Here is a 19,071-nt window from a genome sequence, read left to right on the forward strand (position 1 = left end):
CGATACTGCAGTGCAATATACGTCTCTGCCTCTCTCTGAGCTCCTAACATGTCTGCATGCTGCACTCTGACTTCCAGGTGTAGTCTCCTCATCTGGTGCATGGCTAAGTAAAAACAGCATCGCACCGCCCGGCGCCGGTTTTTGAAATGTCAGCGTTGGCGCCAGCGGAGGCAGGAAGAAACTACATGCTGCAGCCAAACAACTCAGTCACTCAGAGTGAAAACAACAAACCCACAACTCAAACTTTTTGGCAAGGTCCATCTCTAAATACTGCTGAAGGTGTGGAAAAGTCTGAACACAGCGGAGAGTCTGTAGTCAGGTTAGTGGCTCTGCAAGGATGTCTGTAAACTAAGCATTTTCAGAGTGACAGGAATGTTAGACGTCTGGGAGGTGTTTGGTGGCAAAACAAAATGATGGAGACAGAGATGTTAGGCAGATCACGGCATCTTATGACAAGAAAAGCACTCAGAGAGCGCAGTACTCCACCAAGGCTGCTCAGTCATATCATGTCCAACAGCTGAAATCTGGAAAAAATGTGTGGCAGAAAGCACGGCACGATAGCCATTTAATATAGATGTACCCACAAGCAAAATGACCTTGCACTGAGCACAGGTGTGGATTCTGAACCGTATGAGCTAAATACATAGCAGGCGGCGGGAATTGATGGAACTCAGACACACTACAATTTAGTCAAGTGTTCCTTGTATCATTTCTGATTTACAAGACCTGATAAGTCCGCGGCAGTTCATTTTTAGTAGGATCAAAATAATGTGAGCGGCATTAGGCAGCTGATGAAGCGTTCACTTGTTGCCATAGTTACAGTGACACCATCTCACAGTGACACAGAAATCTTTAACATATCCATGGATCCAGACTATAAGCCACATCACTGTCAAAATCTAATCAATTGGTCCTTGTGTCATTTCTGAACTTCCCTGAAAACTTCATCCAAATCCGTTTTTCCGTTTTTGAGTAATGTTGCTCACAGACAAACAGACCGATAAACCAACAGCGATCGTTACATGACTCTGCCGAGGATTCGCCTCCTTGGCGGAGTAAAACACCTACAGGGACGAGAACATGAAATATCAATGAAATGTAGAGATGACAGAAGTCAGAGCTGGAGGTGATGCTAAGTGGGTGAGAAGTAAGCTGAACTAATCTAAAAATTCTCTGACCGAATTTAACTTTGAGGCAATACAACTGAGGCAGCTGCCAATGGGAGTGTCGGATACCACTGATGAACATAGGCTACCATCACTTAGTTACCACATGTCCACCACAAAGAAACCACCTCAACAGTTAGTGTCCTTACCACATTAAAATGGAAGAGCAGCTTATCAGTAGCCTAGCCGCGCTAGACCCATGTTCTGAAGGCACAAGGGTCTAGGACCGCTCGACAGGGAGGGAGGTGGGCTAAAAGGTTGTCTTTCAAATCACTCTGCAGCAATTGGGTAGGTATACAACCAATCAGCGCAACGAATAGACTGACGGATTTCCTAGAGCGCCGGCGGATTGTGGCTAAGTCCCATTAGCTTCCCAACCAGCGGAGCCAACTGGTATATTAAGGATTTGCCATATCCTGTCGGCATAAGTCCAAATACGTCTTTCTTCTCAGTGAAACACTTCAGTGCCGTCGTTTGTTTATCTTTCAAGTTGAATTTTAGCTTCAAATCTTTAAGGTCTGTGGCCAAAGCCCAGTCGAAAGATAACTGTTTATTGTGTGCCGGTTGTTTCTGTCAGAATCGTCGCGCCTCTGTCGTCACTTAGTTCCGCCCGCCTTCTGACTCTACACTTCATGGTGATTCGTCTGGCCAGTTTTAGGAGAATCCAGCCTCGAGCCTTATGGAGGGTAACTAGACCCACCCTGGCAGAGAATTAAATTTGTTGCCGTGGGTTGTCTAGCGTGGCTAAGCTAGCTTATCAGAGTTGTCTCCAACCAACCCAAACTGTACAAGAGCAGTACAGCTGAACAATTAATTGATTTCAAAATCAAAAAACACTATTTTAAACAAGCCAGTAAGCCGAGGCTGTTAAATAAAGAGACTAATGCTGTATTTCAGTTTTCATTCAGGCAGACTGAAACTTTCAGGTGGCATTTATGCTTATTCATCAGGGTTCAGGGTGCACGCTAACTTACACCAAATCTCGTTACTTAGTAGCCACACCTCGAAGATTTTGTAGTGTGTCTGATCCCACATTTAAACAGTTTTGCCAATGGTTTTAAAAATGAATGTCATTCTCCTTGTGGGACTATCTCACATTTTATTGTGTCTTGCGGTAATGCTTCATTTTTAACAAACAGTTCAAAAAAATCTCAAATCAAATAATGTGTCACAAAAAAAATCGCAGTTATTTTTTCTAAACCAAAGCCATAATCATATAAGGAGAAAGCCTTGACGCTTGGGTTTCCACTCCTGAAATCATCATTGTGTGGTTTAACTGGCGTTGGAGAGCAGGCAGGATCTACTGCAATGATTATGTGCACTTTTCTTCACACTTAGTTTAACCGGTAAATCATCTGTCACACAGCAACACTCCTCAGGTTGAGCCCTGAACTTCACCACACCTGTCAGGATCTTTTTTTTACTGTTCTTAAAAGACTGATCTGTTCATCTACGTCTACTACACGTGTATTTGTGATGGAAATTAAACGTGGGTGAATTGTGACTGAGGCTAACCAGCTTCATTCTGAGGGGACGCTTTCCACCAACAGATGGGAGATTCAATAGATTTTACGAGTTAAATAAAAATGGTATTTCAGCATTTAAAGAGAAATCTGAGGATCGCTGAGGTCATGGAGATTCATCCTCTGGGTGGCATGAATTTCACCACAATCAGTCAATTAGTCAGACATATTTCAGTGTGAACCAAAGCGATGGACTGACAGATCTACACTGATACACATCGCTAACATGCTGACAGTAAAATGTTTACTGGAGCTGTTATATTTTCACCTCAGTTGATCCAAATGCCAGCAGCATTTACCGCAACAATGTGTTTTCCATCAAATGAAGCAGACAGATCCGCTTTAGATTAACACACAAGCATCCCTCTCCATCCGTCTTCGAACCATGACTCTGAAAGCAGCACACATAAAAGCCTGACTGCGCTTTGTGGAAAAAAAAAAGATGTTTGCAAATCAATTTAATTTAAAGTGGAATTGAGTGTAACAGCAAGCAGGCAATGGTTTGTGCTCTGTCTAGTTTGATTATTCACTGGAAAGCTGCTTAAACAACTCTCACAAGTGGAAGTTGATTTGGCTCTAAAAAAATCTGTAGGTTAAATATTTTCTCTCCATCTTTGCCAAAGCCAGGCAGCTCTGTGCATTTTGTGATGAGTTTGTGTGATGAAGCAGACTGACTTCACAGGGAATTCAATTAGCCGTCAGAATGTCTGAACGGCTAATATCCATCATAGAGAGGATAAAAGCAGTCGAATAGAAGTTGCAGTAACAACAGAGTGATGTTTTTGCCTCATTTTATCCTGATAAGGGATGAAGAAACGCAGTATTTTCCAGAATCTGCTGCTTTCACGCACACGATGCATCCCAACACAGTGACTTAAATGAGACTAGAAGTTGCTGACCTGCCTGGACTTCATCCATGCTGCTTATTTTTCCTCAGTTTTGTAATCTTAAAGCATCAGATTGGAGCCCTGAAGTTAACGCAGAAAAGAGCTCACCATCCCACTAACCAATTAAGCCTACTACTTATGAGATTAACAACCTCACAATTAGGATAATACGCGACACGAAAAGCACTTAGTGCGGCACAAACGTCTGTTAGACCTGACTTAATGTTTTAGGAAAAGGTTCATTCGCTTTCGGTAATGTGAAAGTGGGTGGAAGCCTAAATCCTCCAAAGCGAGGAAGAGCTGTGAGCACAGCTTTATCGATTAACTATTCAGTAGCTGCAGTCAGACCCAAATGTATTTGGACAGTAACGCTGTTTCCATGCTTTCACTTTGCATCCTCACTCTCCTACCTGCTTAATCTGAACACGCTTCAGCTTAAAAGCCATGTGATGTTTAAAACCTGCTTACTTTTTGGTAAAAAATACAAAAATACAAAGAAAGTGCCGTTTAGCCAGAGCAGCCCTAAGTTGTGATAATGTAAAGTTTTCCTCTTTTACTGCACTCATGTAAAGTGGCACCAACCCACCCATTCTATTCTCAGCGACAAAAAAAAGGCAAATAAGCATATTTTTGAGGTCAGTAAAGGAATCATGTCAACGCTGTTTATTGCCTGATAACTTCTTAGAGTCAAATCTCATAAACGTGATTCATCTTCCGACACTTTACGATTCCCGGCCTCTCCAAGAGAAGTGAGCTGTATTTGGCAGCAAGCTGCTCTGGCCACAGGCATTCCCCGTTAAAAAAAAACAAAACAACAAAAAACGAGGCAATCCATTACATGATCTATTGGAGAAATATTAGCTGTGGTACATTAAAGGCACGAGAGAGACCATTTTGATAACGGCAGCCGGCCTCAGGTGTTACAGGAGACTCACAGAGCCGCATGTCTCCGGCGTTCATCTAAGTGCTCTCAGTTTTCTTAATGTAATAACACTTTTCTCCCAAAGGGGTTCAGTGGGGACATGGGGAGGGAGGGGGGTGGGGAGGGGGGTGGGGGCGGGGGAGGCCCTGTGACAGAGAGCAAGGGAGGAGAGTAGGTGTTAAACGAATGGCTGAGATGATTGCGAGTGCTGGTGGAGGAATTGCATTCTGAGCAGGTCGTATTTCAGCCCGGTGGAGGGGGAAAAGTCGCAGCGAGACACACACACACACACACACCTGCCTATTTCACCTCCACTGCTTCACACACACCTCCAGCATCACTAGACAACTGTGGGAGACAGGCTCAAGAAAGTAACAAGATTGAATTTTCTGCCCAAGTTTGAAATGTCTAAAGAAAAATCTGGTGTTTTATTTCCCCCCAGTACTCTTTCAGATAATGAATGTGCTCCGTCATTTTAGAACCTTAAACTCTGAGGGGCAGACACCTCACTCCTACACACTTTGAACTGATGCAAGAACATTTCTAGGTGGCTGGGTCAGTCACTAGCATCAATTCAGCCGAGAAGACTGACCGAAAGAAGGGACTTTTAGCCGAGTGATGGCGTTCTGCTCATTTAACGGAACACTTTTTGCATCGTTGGATTGCATTACAGTGAGCAAAAAGCAAAATGAAAAGCCCAAGTGGCATCATTTTCCTTGCAGCCAGACACGTTTGAGCACTGGTTCCAAAACTTTTTTAGCTACTGACCCTTACAGGCAAAGAAATGCAGACATGTGACCCTTTTGTCACAGGTGGCATGATGTCTGAAGGACCGTGCAGCTACAAAGATTGTTCAATTTGAATTAAGACTACAATTCTGTACTAAAAAAAGAGCATATATTGGGGTCAAACTGTTGTCCTTGAGCAGACCAAGACCTGTAATCATCCCCGATTCAATGTAAATGAGGAAAATCCAACCAAAAACCAAACGTTGAGAGAGAATTGGAACAAATTTAGAAGATCAAGCAGCACAAAAATGAAAATTGTTTCACGATTCTCAATTTATTCTCTGATTCTTAACTCATAACTTCCATTTTTCTACAGATTTGTATCCAGGTAAAGTTCTTGGTTCTGCAGGGAAAACATTAACCACTGAAACACCGTTGTTGGTACAGTAAAACCCAAAGGTTATCCAAGCTTTTCCGGACATACAGTTTCATTGCTGCTCCAATCTGCACACAGCCTGAACCTGACTTCCATCTTACAGCAACATCCCCACGGCTGCTCAGCAGACCCGCACTAAGTTTTTTCAGCTGGAGTTCAGCAAAGTGTTGCTGCATGGACAGCTCCTGCTGCCCGAGGTGCCATTCGTTATCCCTCCTTGTAACCCCCTGTAGCCTCCAGCATCAATCCACTGACTCAGCCAATAAACCTGCTCAGGTTCAGGTCGACTGGCGATCAATATCTGGGGTGAGAGAGAGGGGGGGAGGGAGAAATGCTGTGCCGGAGAATCGAGCTATCCCGTTTGTGCAGAGATACATTCAAGAGCTATAAATGAGCCCTCAGTGTCAACAAAGCGCCCGAGGAGAGAAAAAGACGCATGCATGTGCCAGGTGGCGCTGATCAAGATGCGCACCGCGGATTTACGCAGGTGGTCGACGGGGCCGAGCGGCCTGAGAGAGAGCAGCATTTCTTACCCGGACTTTTCTTTTGGTGCAGTAGGGAGGAAGGAGGAGGAGGAGCAGGAGGGGAGTAGAGCAACTCCACCGCTCTCCCTTCTTCAGGCGCCTCTCTCCATCCAATGACACCGGTGCCGGTTGATCTGTCCCGGAGGAAGAGGAGGAGGAGGAGGAGGAGGGAGACGGCGTTCACGCTCCTTCTGTTTCAGCATCCAGACATTCAGTGGAGCGGGGGGATGAAGAGGAGGAGGAGGAGGAGGAGGAAGAGGAGGGCTTTATCTTCAACTCAGAGGTGTCCGTGTGTTCCCTGCTGCTCGCCGGAGTCTGGAAAAGCTGCAGCCACAAGAAGCATCTCAGCTGCTGCAGAAGTCCCACCCCTGCAGCGCAACTTGTACCGCCGGGCCGCTCAATAACACGACCACCGTCTCCTCCTCCTAACAGCAGCAGGAGTACACACACACACACACACACACACACACACACACACACACACACACACACACACTGCTGTTATGCAACCAGCGCACAGAGGGGGGCGACCAGGATGGGAGGTGTGAGAGTGTATTCCCAAACTTTTCCACACTTCCTCAGCATCCCTCTACCAACTAACACCCCCCATCAAACTGATCAATTTCCTCCCTCCTCTACCCCAAACATCCTCCTCTTCTTCCTCTCTTCTTCTTCCTCAGAGAGTGGAGCTGCTGGGGGATGATTCAGTGTGAAATTGTGTAACGGTCTGTGCTGGAGGTGGGCAGGATGCACTGATGACACCTCTGATAGCACAACAAACAGCTCTGTCCCTCCTCTCAGCCAGGCTTCCCCCGGATAATCCAATTAAAGGGACATTAAACTGCTCCTCAGCCTCCTGCCAGCAGCATTGCAAAGTCACCAACACATGGACAGAAATGAGGGAAATGTTGAGGTAAAGGGGTAGTGGGGGAGGGATGGGAGAAGAGGAGGGTGGGGAACAAGGAACATATAACACACAGTTGGATACATGTATGATAAGACAGACCATACATGCAAAGTACAAGCTGACATTGAAATTGATTCATAGTTTACTGTTATGGTGTACGGCTCTGGCATTAAATAAACTACATGTATAGCTGGTAGTAAAATTCAAACAGTATGTAGATGAAAATATCAAAGAGTAGTGAGGGCGATGCAGAGTCGATTGGTGGAAATGGACAGCTGGAAGCAGTGGAAGGGAGGAAGATGAGCAGCAGTGGCCGGTGAGTGTATATGTGTGCATGTGTCATTTTCAAGGAGATAGATTTCTTCACGTGTGCTGTAGATGACTCCTAAATACAGCTCTTCCTAAATGAGATGATGTTCAAAGTCACAAATACAAAACAGGATTCCATGCCAGATTTTTTTTATGACTGTAAGACTGAATGTTTCTCTTCTAAGAAACTATGTCATAATTATGTCTGTTTCAGTGATGTGGTTTAGGATGACATTGATTCAGGTCGTTTATGCTAAAATGGCAAGAGACTGGACATTTGGATATATCCAAGACATATGAAAAAGCGCTTATGTGGATGTACATCAGATAAAAACTGCAATTTATGTTATACAAAAGCATCTATTTTATTTTAGACATTGTGTAAATGATCGTTAATTTCCTCATATAATAAGGTTGCTGTTTGTTTCGTCTGTCCACAGAACTTTCCTCTGGAAGGCCTTTTCTTTGTCCATGTGGTCAGCAGCAGACTTCAATCAAGCTTTAAAGTGCCTTTTCTGGAGGAAGGGCTTCTTGCACGGTAGCCTTTCACCACTGTACAAGCAGCTTTGAATACTCTGCATACCTCTTGGTTGACTCTTGACCATTCTGATCAATTGTTTTTCAGCAGAAGGTAGCTTGTTTTTTTTCTGACCGTCACAGTGACACAATGGTACCATGCACTTTATGGTCACAAACAGTGGTTTGCACAGATGATTTTGGGATCTGAAGCATGTTTCAAAGGTCTCCAAGTGAGTCTTCTGACTAGTTCAAATAAATGATTTGCCTTGTCAGACCTTTGCTGAGCTCTTCAGACTTTCCCACTGAAGTGTTTGTGACTGAGTCTAATGAGTGTATCAAATGGGTCCTATTAAAATTGGCTCAGAGGAGTGAGCAGCTGTAGTCTCTCATAATCACTCGTGAAAAGTTAAGAGGCCATGCCACAAAAATGTCAACAACATAGCTTTCTACGTCACCAAAATGTATCGTTCAAGTTGCTATGTGTATATTACACCATCAGATTTTGTCATATTTCCAGAAGACCTCAAATAAATCTAAGAAAGAACTGAAATACTTAATTGTTTTGTGTGTGTGTGTGTGTGTGTGTGACAAAGACCCAGGTATTTCAGTCACTCATCATAGAAAATCATGAGCTATAGGAGTCATTGGAAAATCAAGACTGTCATGATATACATGGTCTTTACAAGTGTATGCACATTTTTGTTCACAACTGAATTCTGTCTTTACAACAACGTTTTTTAAAGGGTGCAGATGTCCTGCTTGTCCCAGATCATGTCATATAGCACAGTGGTTGTTACATGTCTTTTAATAGAGAATTGCTTCGCGTGTAGGTATTTGTTTTTCTACTTTTTTTTTTAATATCAGTAAAATGTGTAGCATGTTGGACTGATACACTTTGACGATATTGCAGCGTTTTCTCTCTCTGACGTCAGATGGATCTTTGGGGAGTGACTGTGACAGTAAACATGAGCCCACGTACAGTAAAGGCAACGAGTCTGTGTTACTTTACAAAACATATGGATTTTCATGTTTTTTTTTCTGGCAGTTCAACAAACAACAACATCTATTATACTTGCATAAATGAAACCTAAACTAACAAAACTGTCTACATCTCTTTATGGGCACCAAAAATTCCTCTAGCAAGAAAAACCCCTGATAAGATCCAAGTAGAAGTCTGTCCTTTTAAATGTGTCTTTCTGACACCTGAGAAAGTTAATGTCTTTACCAATATGTTGACAACACTTCTTAATTTTCTTTAATTAAGAAACCCCCCGCCGTGGGCCACCCAGTTTGGCCTCCTTCGATCTCATCCAGTGCGATTATTGATTAAGCAGTGGCTCATAATAATTCAGGTAATAAACCTCCTGGAGCATTACTCTGGATCCACACTGATGAATGTTTTCATTATACTGCCCCCAGGATTAGGATATTCTGAACTCCTGCTTGGCAAAACATCTGACTGTAAACCACAGATATCATTATGGTTCTACCTTGGATTCAAGATCTTCTCTCTTCTTTTGTGACACTCAGCTCTTTGTGGATGAAGCACAAACATGTCCAGAACAGAAGCAATAGAGTTGAAGTTTGGTTAAACAATCCTGTTCTACTGCTACAAACAGAAATTCTTGTAATTGGCCTGCTGTACAACATGAAACATAGCCTAGCCATGCTAGACAACCCACGGCAACGAATTTAATTCTCTGCCAGGGTGGGTCTAGTTACCCTCCATAAGGCTCGAGGCTGGATGCTCCTAAAACTGGCCGGACGAATCACCATGAAGTGTAGAGTCAGAAGGCGGGCGGAACTAAGTGACGACAGAGGCGCGACGATTCTGACAGGAACAACCTGCGCACTATAAACAGTTATCTTTCGACTGGGCTTTGGCCACAGCCCTTTAAGATTTGAAGCTAAAATTCAACTTGAAAGATAAACAAAGGTTGGCACTGAAGTGTTTCATTGAGAAGAAAGACGTATTTGAACTTATGCCGACGGGATATGGCAAATCCTTAATATACCAGTTGGCTCCGCTGGTTGGGAAGCTAATGGGACTTAGCCACAATCCGCCGGCGCTCTAGGAACTACGTCAGCCTATTTGTTGCGCTGATTGGTTGTATACCTACCCAATTGCTGCAGAGTGATTTGTAAGACAACCTTTTAGCCCGCCTCCCTCCCTGTCGAGCGGTCCTAGACCCTTGTGCCTTCAGAACATGGATCTAGCGCGGCTAGGCTACATGAAACATGTTAATGGAAAGTCCTTCATTCAATTTCTTTCTTAGTAAAGAGGAGTGAGGCAGCTAAGTAACACATATTATGGTGGATAGGAGTATAATCTCAGGCTAGACAGGATAATCTCATCTTTTTGCTTAAAACTAACTGGCTCAGTTCCATTGATAGCAAATCTCCAATATGCGATGTAAATAACTTTCACATCTGTCTTCCAAAACTTATTTATCATCATTTCACAGCTTAAACCATCTCTGAAAAACACAGAATAAGACATGGAAAGCATACAAATCAAAGTAAACACTATTATAGTGAGCAAAGAGGCTTAACAGCAGGAGAGTGGTGCATTCTGGTTGCTCTTTGCCTTTTGAATGTCTCCATCTGGTGGTGAACGTTGGCAGAGACACACGTCATGATCCAGTAACAGAAACATACAGAACATCTTCTGTATATAAAAAAGGTCACAAAATTAATAGGAAATCGGCATCTTTGAATTTTAAATCACACATTGAGATTGCAAAGATTTAATAGACACATATAATGTGCATGTTCTTAATAACTGCTGAGAAACAAAAACCTAATTCAGATTGCAAGTTTCTTTGGAGTGTTAAAAAAAAGCCACAGACATTTGGCTGATGTTCCAAACGACTGCAAATATTAATGTTTCCAGTTTTAGTGTGGCCACTGTAAATAATTTAAAGGCTCATTATCAGTTAGAATAGTTGTATCAGTTCAGGACCAGAATGACTGGAAATGAGCTTAACCGCACAAACAATGAACATATCTACAAGAGGAAGTGAAGTATGTAATAAAATCCTTAAACCAGAGTGAAATTAATGATCCAGTTCTATGTTTATTGCAATACAAAGATCGACACCGATTATTAGTAATAAAGGAGACAGATAAACAATTGGAACAGATATAAATTTACTGTAAAAATGTTCAATCTTGGTGTGAAAATTCAAATAACTCCAACATATAAAACTCCTTGAAATGCCTTTATGTTTCATATGTATTTAATTAAAATAACTTTTAAATATTTAGTTCAGTGTTGATTGACTGTTACTGGTTATGTGTAACCAATCAGACTGTGCTGTGGGCGGGACATTGTTGGAGACCAAAACCAGGAGACTACAGACGTAGAGAAACGTCTGCATCAGAGCCAAGATAGCACATTTTAAAATGATTCCATCATTAATTAGTTAGAAAAACACAAATAAATGAAAAAGTGCTAAATACCAGATCACATAATCAAACAGTCCAATAATCAGTGGACTCCTTGTCCTAATCTGCTGCACTAACAGGAACTTCTTGAAACTTTTATCTCCGTCAACACTGACTAAACTCCTCTCTTTTATAATCTGTCAAGTTCCCAGCTGTTTCATACTGAATTGTTTAAGCAGCAATAAGACACGGGCACAGAATGTATATATAAAAACATATATTTATTGTTCTGTTACTGTTGGTTAACTTGATCAACAATAAATGGCGGCAGGCCAGGAGACATACTGTACACATATTTAGAAAGCCTTAGAAAGCTTCTGTTTTCAGGTTCAGTGGCAATTAACAATGCAAGGAGAAAAAACAAAGCAGAAAGAGAAAATGAAGTAAATGAATGTCGTGTTTCAACGGTGCTTTCGAAAGTCATCCTTCAGCCAAAGTGGTTCTTCTCCTAAGCAGGTACATTTACAAGAGGGGTAAAAATACTGTACATTGTTCTCTGTGTTAATGCAACTGAATAATAAGCTCTTTTTTTTCATTTATCCTTGTACAGGACAGTGATAACTACTCACCATTTTTCTTTCCCCAAAACATGCGAGGTTAAAGAAAGTCAAGTAAAGCTTTAATGGATAAATGATATTTAGACTCTAAAGACAGAAATAGAGGTGCTCCGTACTCGACAAAATATTGTGTGGATTAAAATAAAGGTTATATATATTTATACTATACATACTATATAAAGGCTTAAATCTCTGGACACGAGGTCAGCCACCAGTGCTGTCCCACACACATTCCTTAGTACACAAACCCTTTAACGCAGTGACAAACTCACACCTGCTTTGTCTCATTTTCACTCCGTGGACCGTGAAGTTCTCTATTGTACATCTGCAGTAAAACAGACACAGGATCCTGATCCCAAAAGTGTATTTTTAAGCAAGAGACGAGTTAAATGGCTGGATATGACAGTACAAACTTAACCAGAGCAAATGAAGTAAACTTTTGGATGTGGAGTATTTTTGGAAACGGGTGGGAAGGGCGTCATAAATTCAAAATGTTTCTTCTTCTATGGGGAAGCTGTACACGTGCTGCTTCCACTGACTGCCAGCTGGAAGATCAATAACACAGAGCTCGTTTAATTAAAGCACAATAAATTTGCTGAGTGACAGCAGGGAGCGTCAATGCAGGCGGTGCCATGGTTTTGGGTGGATAACAAGAGGACGGAGGGACTGAAAGCATGCGAGTGGTTGAGCAGTTAGCTTGTCTTCAAGGCGAAGAGTTTTTATGTGACACAAAGTGGTTCAATCGGAAGGTAAGTCTGTTTCCGAAGCAGATGAGACCAGGTCCAAATGTCTGTTTCAGTCCAGGCAAACTTTTACATTCCACACGCTGCAAAACAAATCAGATCCAGCTCCTCAAATTCACAGGAACTTCTCTCGTCCCTCTTGCCTCACCGTGTCCTCTGGTCTCTGTCGAGGAGCTCCAGCATTCAAACTGAATGTGCAAATGTCATCCGTAACGCAGAATCGTTCGAAAACAACTTGACAAAAACAACACAATAGACAAATAATAACTTTTTGCAGTCCCTGAAACATCCCATCCACCGTTCCAAGATGCAGGATTGAAATGAAATGAATCAGTTTATGTGCCACAAAACTAATGGAAGAAAGGATTAGAAAGACCGTGTAATGCTATAAAAAGGTTCGTGTGCTGCTGCCTCCGAAGGAAACAACAAAACAAAGATATTAATTGCACATATTCCGACGAGAGACAGAACCATCAGCCAGGGAGGTTGTGTCCCGTTTTATCTTCAAAGCGTTAACTGTGAAGCCAAAATTAGCTCAGTGTTCATCACCTGCTGTACCTCTGCAAAGCTGTGTGTGGATGTGTAAATTAGAGAGTGATGCAACAACATGTACAGGTGTCATTCTGTCATATTCAACTCCAGACTGCCTGTTATGAATTTTCAAACCATTAAGAGCAATTTTAAGCGTCTCCATGTCAGTCTATAATAAATCGAGTCATTGTTACATCATGTCAAAGTGGGTTGTGCAATCATCTTAGAGAAAATTGATAAAACTTGCAAACTATCTTAAAAATGGACAATTTGTGGCAGATCTTTGGCTTCAGTGGGAAAACATATTCCACTTTTGTGTCAGTTTAGAAAACACAACACCTCACCCAGATTACATTTGATTTTGAAGAGTACAATTCCATCAGTGGTTAAGATTTTTTAACCACTGGTCTCTCCCTATTCCCTTCATTTTAAATACTCTCCCTTCATTTTTCTTTTTAGTCTTTACACATCAAAAGAATAAACTGCTGCTTAAAATACAACACGATGCAATAAGTTAAATAATTTGGATAAAAAAACCCTCCAATTTCTGATGCTGCAATCTTAAATTTCTTCTCCAAGATTCGAACTGCGGCATGTTTTCAGATGTCTGATGAAACTTTTGTGTAGAATATTATTGTGTATCGCTTTAAAAACTCTGATTTATGCCATTTCTCTATCTCTATATTTCTGTCTTAAATAAACCCTAGAGACGGCTTCCATGCAAATTGTATCTAATACAGAGCTTGGCTGAAAAAATATCTTATATTCAGTAAATTCTTCAGTTTAGTACTGGTGGAGGGCAGATATGGACGTCACTGATGAGAGCCAACTACTTATGAATCAACTTTAGATTTGGACTTGATTAGAGAATAATATGATGGTGCCTCTCACTCTGTGGACTGATTTGTCCATGGAAAAAAAACACAGACCGCACAACCAGCTGTTTAGTTTGAGGTGAGCACTGCGGCTGCTGCAACAACAAAGCTGACTATTAGCTTACATCACACTTCAGCGTCAGCACAGGGACCACACAGGGGGAGTTGGATCTGTTGCTATAGTAACAGTAGGGCAGAGGAACTCAGAGCGGCTGTGACTGAGTCAGGTGGAAGGCGTGTGCTAGATGTGTTTGGGTTTGGTTCTGTGCCGGGTGCACAGGCTGGTTCTGGTTCTGAGACGGAGGATGCTGCTGCTGCTGCTGTGGCTGCTGCAGGATGTGAACCACCCGGCTCAGGGTGTCTGTGGTGGCAAACGCCAGGTACTGGCAGCACAGCCAGTCCTCCAGGCTCACACCGCAAGCGGTGTCCAGCGATCGCTCTGCAAACTTGATCATCATCAGTGTCCGCTTCAGGTCCAGCCAGTTCTGAAGGGTGGCCTCGCGCTGGCTTGCCGTGGCCCCTGACATGGGGCCAGTGCTGCTGCAGCCCAGCGCCTGAAACAAATCCTCCCGGGGGCCCCAGAGGAGGCACTGCAGGCAGGCCCGGGCCTCGGACATCCGGATCCTCTCAGAGGGGTTGACAGTGAGCAGCAGCCTGGCCAACTGCTGCAGGCCTTGTGAGTAGAGCGACCTGACAGGCAGCGGCGGCAGGTCTGCCCAGGTGTACTCCTGCTCCTTCAGCTCCGGCGTCTCCTCGAAGGGGTTGGGTCGGTGCAGCATCTCATAGATGAGAATCCCAGTCTGGAACTCGTCACACTTGCGGTACTGAGTAGCGGTGACGATTTCAGGGGCCAGCCTTGATTGGTCGCGCAGCGTACCAGGGTCGGTGGCCATGAGAGTGCTCTTCTGTTTTGCTTGGGAGAAGTTACTGATGATGAGGCGGGCGGGGCAGGTGGCGTTTGCGGCGGCGGTGGCAGCGCTGGCAGCAGTCGCACCAGAGCTGCTGCTGTTGCTGTTATTGTTGGGCTCAAGTAAGTCCAGATTCCAGGGGTTGCCAGGTTGGCACTGGACCAGCAGGAGGTTTTCCAGTCGCAGGTCACAGTGGGTCACATGATAAGGTTTCATGTGCTCCAGGCCGGAGCACAGCTGCAGCAGCAGGAGACAGACCTGTCGCTCGTAAAGCTCTGGGTTATGAGCGTGTCTGGTCAAGCCTTCTCTGACAAAATCAGCCACCGTCTGGAAGGGCACCTCACGTGTGATGACCACCACTCGGCTCCTGAGGCGACCAGCGGTGTTCATGTGACCTGCTGCTGGGGTTTCATCTACTTTACCATTTGGGGCAGATGCGGAGTCTGTCATTTTTGTGTCAGTCTTAATCTCCTTCTCTTTCTCCGTCAGCTCTTCTTCCTCCTTATTCTTCTCTTCTTCCTCTTCCTCCTCCTCTTCCTCTTCTTCCCAGGGCAGCAGACGGGTAGGAACATCGGCCAGGAAGTGTCCACAGTCCTGCTGGATGTTGAAGTGAACTGCCAGACTTTGTCTCACTGCAAGACTGTGGAAAAACTGCTGCTGGGTCTCCTTCACTTGGCTCCGACAGATCTGAAAGACAAGAATGAGAACGCTAGCATCAATGTCAAGTCTGAGGGTGAGGAGATGAAATGTCTCATGATCAAAAACTTTGCTGAATTTTGCTGATTTGCTCTTGGCATTGTATTCTTATTTCCTGCCATAAACATGGGCATTGTGCTTTATCTTGAGTCAGTACCACACACCGTCCTGCTGTCAGAAATACTTATTTGAGCATCAGATGTGTATTGATCTGAGGCTAAAAACAGCCCCAGGAAAGGCATTTGTTATTCTCCTCTGTCCAACATTTTGTCAAAAATACAATGCTCACTTGCTTGAAACATCAAACTTTGTATTTCCCTGGCTAGTGTCGTCCAGAGAGTAGTGAGAGTACAGCAAACACATTGTTGGTTTTGGTCTTTTCATGGGATTTACTGATAATAATAATAATAAAACAGAATGCTTTCCCTTCAATATGATTAAAATGTCATTAACTTTAACATGGAATTCCACCTTTATTTAAATCTTTCTCTGATAAAAGCTTGTCAGAGCTTCTGTAATTCCTATAAATGTGAATTTTTTTTAGGAGACTGCAATTTATTTCAGTAAAATAAAACAGTGTTTACTAGGAACAGACCTGCCTCTTGTTCGCCTTGGGAGACTTTAAAACAAACAGCAACTTTCTGCAGCATCAGGAATAAAATACCCCACTTTAGCAAAGAATGCACTGGAGAACACAAAGATGAAAAACATTTTCTGTTTCTTTGAAAAGTCTCAGTCCTGCTCCGTTTCTCGAGAACACTGGCGCTCATGCCGTTAATGATATATAGAGCTGAGAGCAGCAGAGAGCAGACGTGAGGCTGTCACAGGCAGCAGTCAGAGCCTCACTCCGTCTCCTAAACCACAGTGACAGACTCTGCAGCTTTCTCACTTTCCACACTTTGATCACAGCACAGAGAGGTAAAGCCAGTCAGGGATAGGATCATTCTCTGCGCACGGCACTGCATTCACTAAAGTACAACAGCGCAGCAGAAGTCACGACACATTCCTGAGATATTCTGGATGGAACAAGAGTTTAACAAAAGAAAAAAAATTTGATTAAAAGGTGTGAGTTTATCAGTAAAAGTCAAATTACAATCCATTTGACATGAACGACTTTAGCAAATATTTCCCGTCAAAAATCTCCCCAAAATACTTACGAATATAAACATCTGGACAGAGAATTCACTGACGATATCGTTCATTCATTGACGATTTTTAACTAAGGAATGTTTGGTCTTGTGACATTTTAACTCTCTCCTTTAAATCTAACAGTCCAACAACTGAGTGTTGTTTAATGCATAACTGGTAGGAAAATGAATAATACAAGAAAAAGTAATGAATTCCTGAACGCTGTCAGTGTTAAGTATGGTGCAGATGCAAAGTTGTGATCAAAGACTGTTGTCAGGTGGCTGACATTTAGAATTGCTATTAATTAAGAAAAAAAAACTAAATAGACACAAGATGTTGATTTCTCTCCAATTCGATCAGAAATTAACACTGAAGTTGAAAATGAAATGCCAACTTTGTCCTTTTTTTTTTTAACGAAACAATGTACTTGTAATATGAAAAAAAATATGTAGGCTTTAGATTTACTCTAGAATACAGCTCTAAATGGAAGAACATTTTAGAATTTTATTTTGAACTCATTCAGTAGAAGCTACCATACAAGGTTTTGCATCGTTCACTTCTGACAATAAATGAACTGGTGAATAAGTAAGCTACAGCCACTCTTGACATGAATCGTGTCATAAATTATGAGTTCAACAGGAATCTGTACCATCTATAGCATGAATAATGACCTACATACACTAGAATATGTATTATTGTCATCGAGAAAAACAAAATGTAGCTAGTTTTTATTACAAGCTGCTTGGAGCTATATATTTGGACAACTGACTTCTGTAAAACTGCAACATGATGTGAATATTTTATCATCATAATATGATGATTTCCTTTCCTTAGAAACTTGTCTTTTGACTTCAGCCTTTGAAGAACATGAACGAGGCTGTTATAAACCTGTATGCAGGAGGCCGTTTATTACTACAACGTAAATCATTTTACTTTATTACTTTGATTAGGGCTGACTGTAAACTTTGAGGTCTCCAACATGATTTATATATATTTTATTAAACTGTGATGCGTGTAGCCTGAATAACTTCACAGCAGAGCGCTCCTTCCAGACACACTGTGTAACTCTTCAGGAATGTGCCGCTTCACTGAATATTTATTCGGACATGCTGGCTCAAGATAACGGCTGCATATTGATCATTCTTTCAGGACATTTGTAAACCACTCACTTCAAAGATGCCATATTTTGTCAGCAGTGTTGTTGTTGTTTGTGACACAGAGCTCCAGGCTGACAGACAAGTCAGTGTCATTTATTGCTTCCTCTTGTTTCCTTAATGGAGACACTGTAAAACTTTAAAACCTACTCTAGAGAGTAGAGGTGGATTGTGATTAATTAGCAGAGCTTTAAAAATACTGCAGCACCAAAAATCTAATTTGCAGGAGGATCAGCTACACTTACAGGGAAGGTAGGGGGCACAGTTGGGCCGCATTCAAATGGAGAGTTGGGGACGGTTTAATTGGGAAGATGGGGCCTGTTTGTGTTTGGCTGCTTGTGCTGCTCCTGGTTGCCTTATTTATGGATGAGCACCACGAAAAAACAAGAGTTTCTCTTGAGCCTGCTGCTAATATGAAGGCAAAGCTTTGAAGTACTCTGGAGCGCAGAGAGCTTCATATCCTGTGAATAATGCAACCTTCATCCATATCTGCTTTGTATTTAGCTTCAGAACTCTTCCGGCAAGCTCAGCCCCCGACCCTCACCGCTACTTCTTCTCTCTTCTCTCACACACACACATTCATAAACACACCGAGGACAACACTGCTACCCGCACGCAATTATAACCGAGGAAAAAAAAGACAACCCAAATGCATGCACACACAGGTTTTATTGCACAAGGTCATGCCCTAAGGGCTCAAAGTTTAACTGCCAACATTTCAGCATAAACACCTTGCCTCACCTTGGCAAAGGAAGTGGGAGGAGATTCCTCAGCAAACACAACACAAGGATTTTATAAATCTACTGCAAGGACGAAAACCACAAGATGCCAAATTTATCTAAAATCCCTTTTGATGCGGGGAGAATGCAAAGCGAGAAAAACAAAAACACACACTTTTCTTTAAATGTCAAACCAAAAACAAGCTGAAAACTAAGCCCCTGAAATATTGTGATGAGATGATGCAGTAGAAAATGCAGGGTTTTTGAGGACCAGCCCTTTGAGCTAAAAGTGGGATTAACTAGATTCAGTTTGGTTGTCAGTTAATGTTTCTGGACCATATGAGGTTTTAAATATTATGTGCAAATCAACACAGTATGTGGTATATTGTATC

General features: G+C 42.6%; 2 protein-coding genes and 1 long non-coding RNA gene across 11 annotated transcripts in view; 1 reads left to right on the forward strand and 2 right to left on the reverse strand.

Annotated features, from left to right (window-relative positions):
- The window catches only part of syt12 (synaptotagmin XII), a 31,610-nt gene extending 24,914 nt beyond the window's left edge, over positions 1 to 6,696 (reverse strand). For both annotated transcript variants that reach the window (XM_051951780.1, XM_022210610.2), the window contains exon 1: positions 6,196 to 6,696. The gene's annotated coding sequence lies outside the window, so the exon portion shown is untranslated. The remainder of the gene's footprint in view (positions 1 to 6,195) is intronic.
- Positions 6,697 to 6,932: 236 nt separating this feature from the next.
- Positions 6,933 to 8,471, forward strand: LOC127535042 (uncharacterized). Its single transcript, XR_007943673.1, has 2 exons — positions 6,933 to 7,409; positions 7,843 to 8,471. It is a non-coding gene; the product is annotated as an uncharacterized LOC127535042 (long non-coding RNA).
- A 3,099-nt stretch (positions 8,472 to 11,570) lies between these two features.
- peak1 (pseudopodium-enriched atypical kinase 1) overlaps positions 11,571 to 19,071 on the reverse strand; it is a 113,225-nt gene continuing 105,724 nt past the window's right edge. For all 8 annotated transcript variants that reach the window (XM_022210608.2, XM_051951754.1, XM_051951753.1 and 5 more), the window contains one exon: positions 11,571 to 15,669. In XM_022210608.2, coding sequence (XP_022066300.1) covers positions 14,278 to 15,669 — 1,392 coding nt within the window. In that variant the 3' untranslated portion in view covers positions 11,571 to 14,277. The remainder of the gene's footprint in view (positions 15,670 to 19,071) is intronic.

Source organism: Acanthochromis polyacanthus, chromosome 8 (assembly GCF_021347895.1).
Source record: "Acanthochromis polyacanthus isolate Apoly-LR-REF ecotype Palm Island chromosome 8, KAUST_Apoly_ChrSc, whole genome shotgun sequence".
Lineage (NCBI taxonomy): Eukaryota > Metazoa > Chordata > Actinopteri > Pomacentridae > Acanthochromis > Acanthochromis polyacanthus.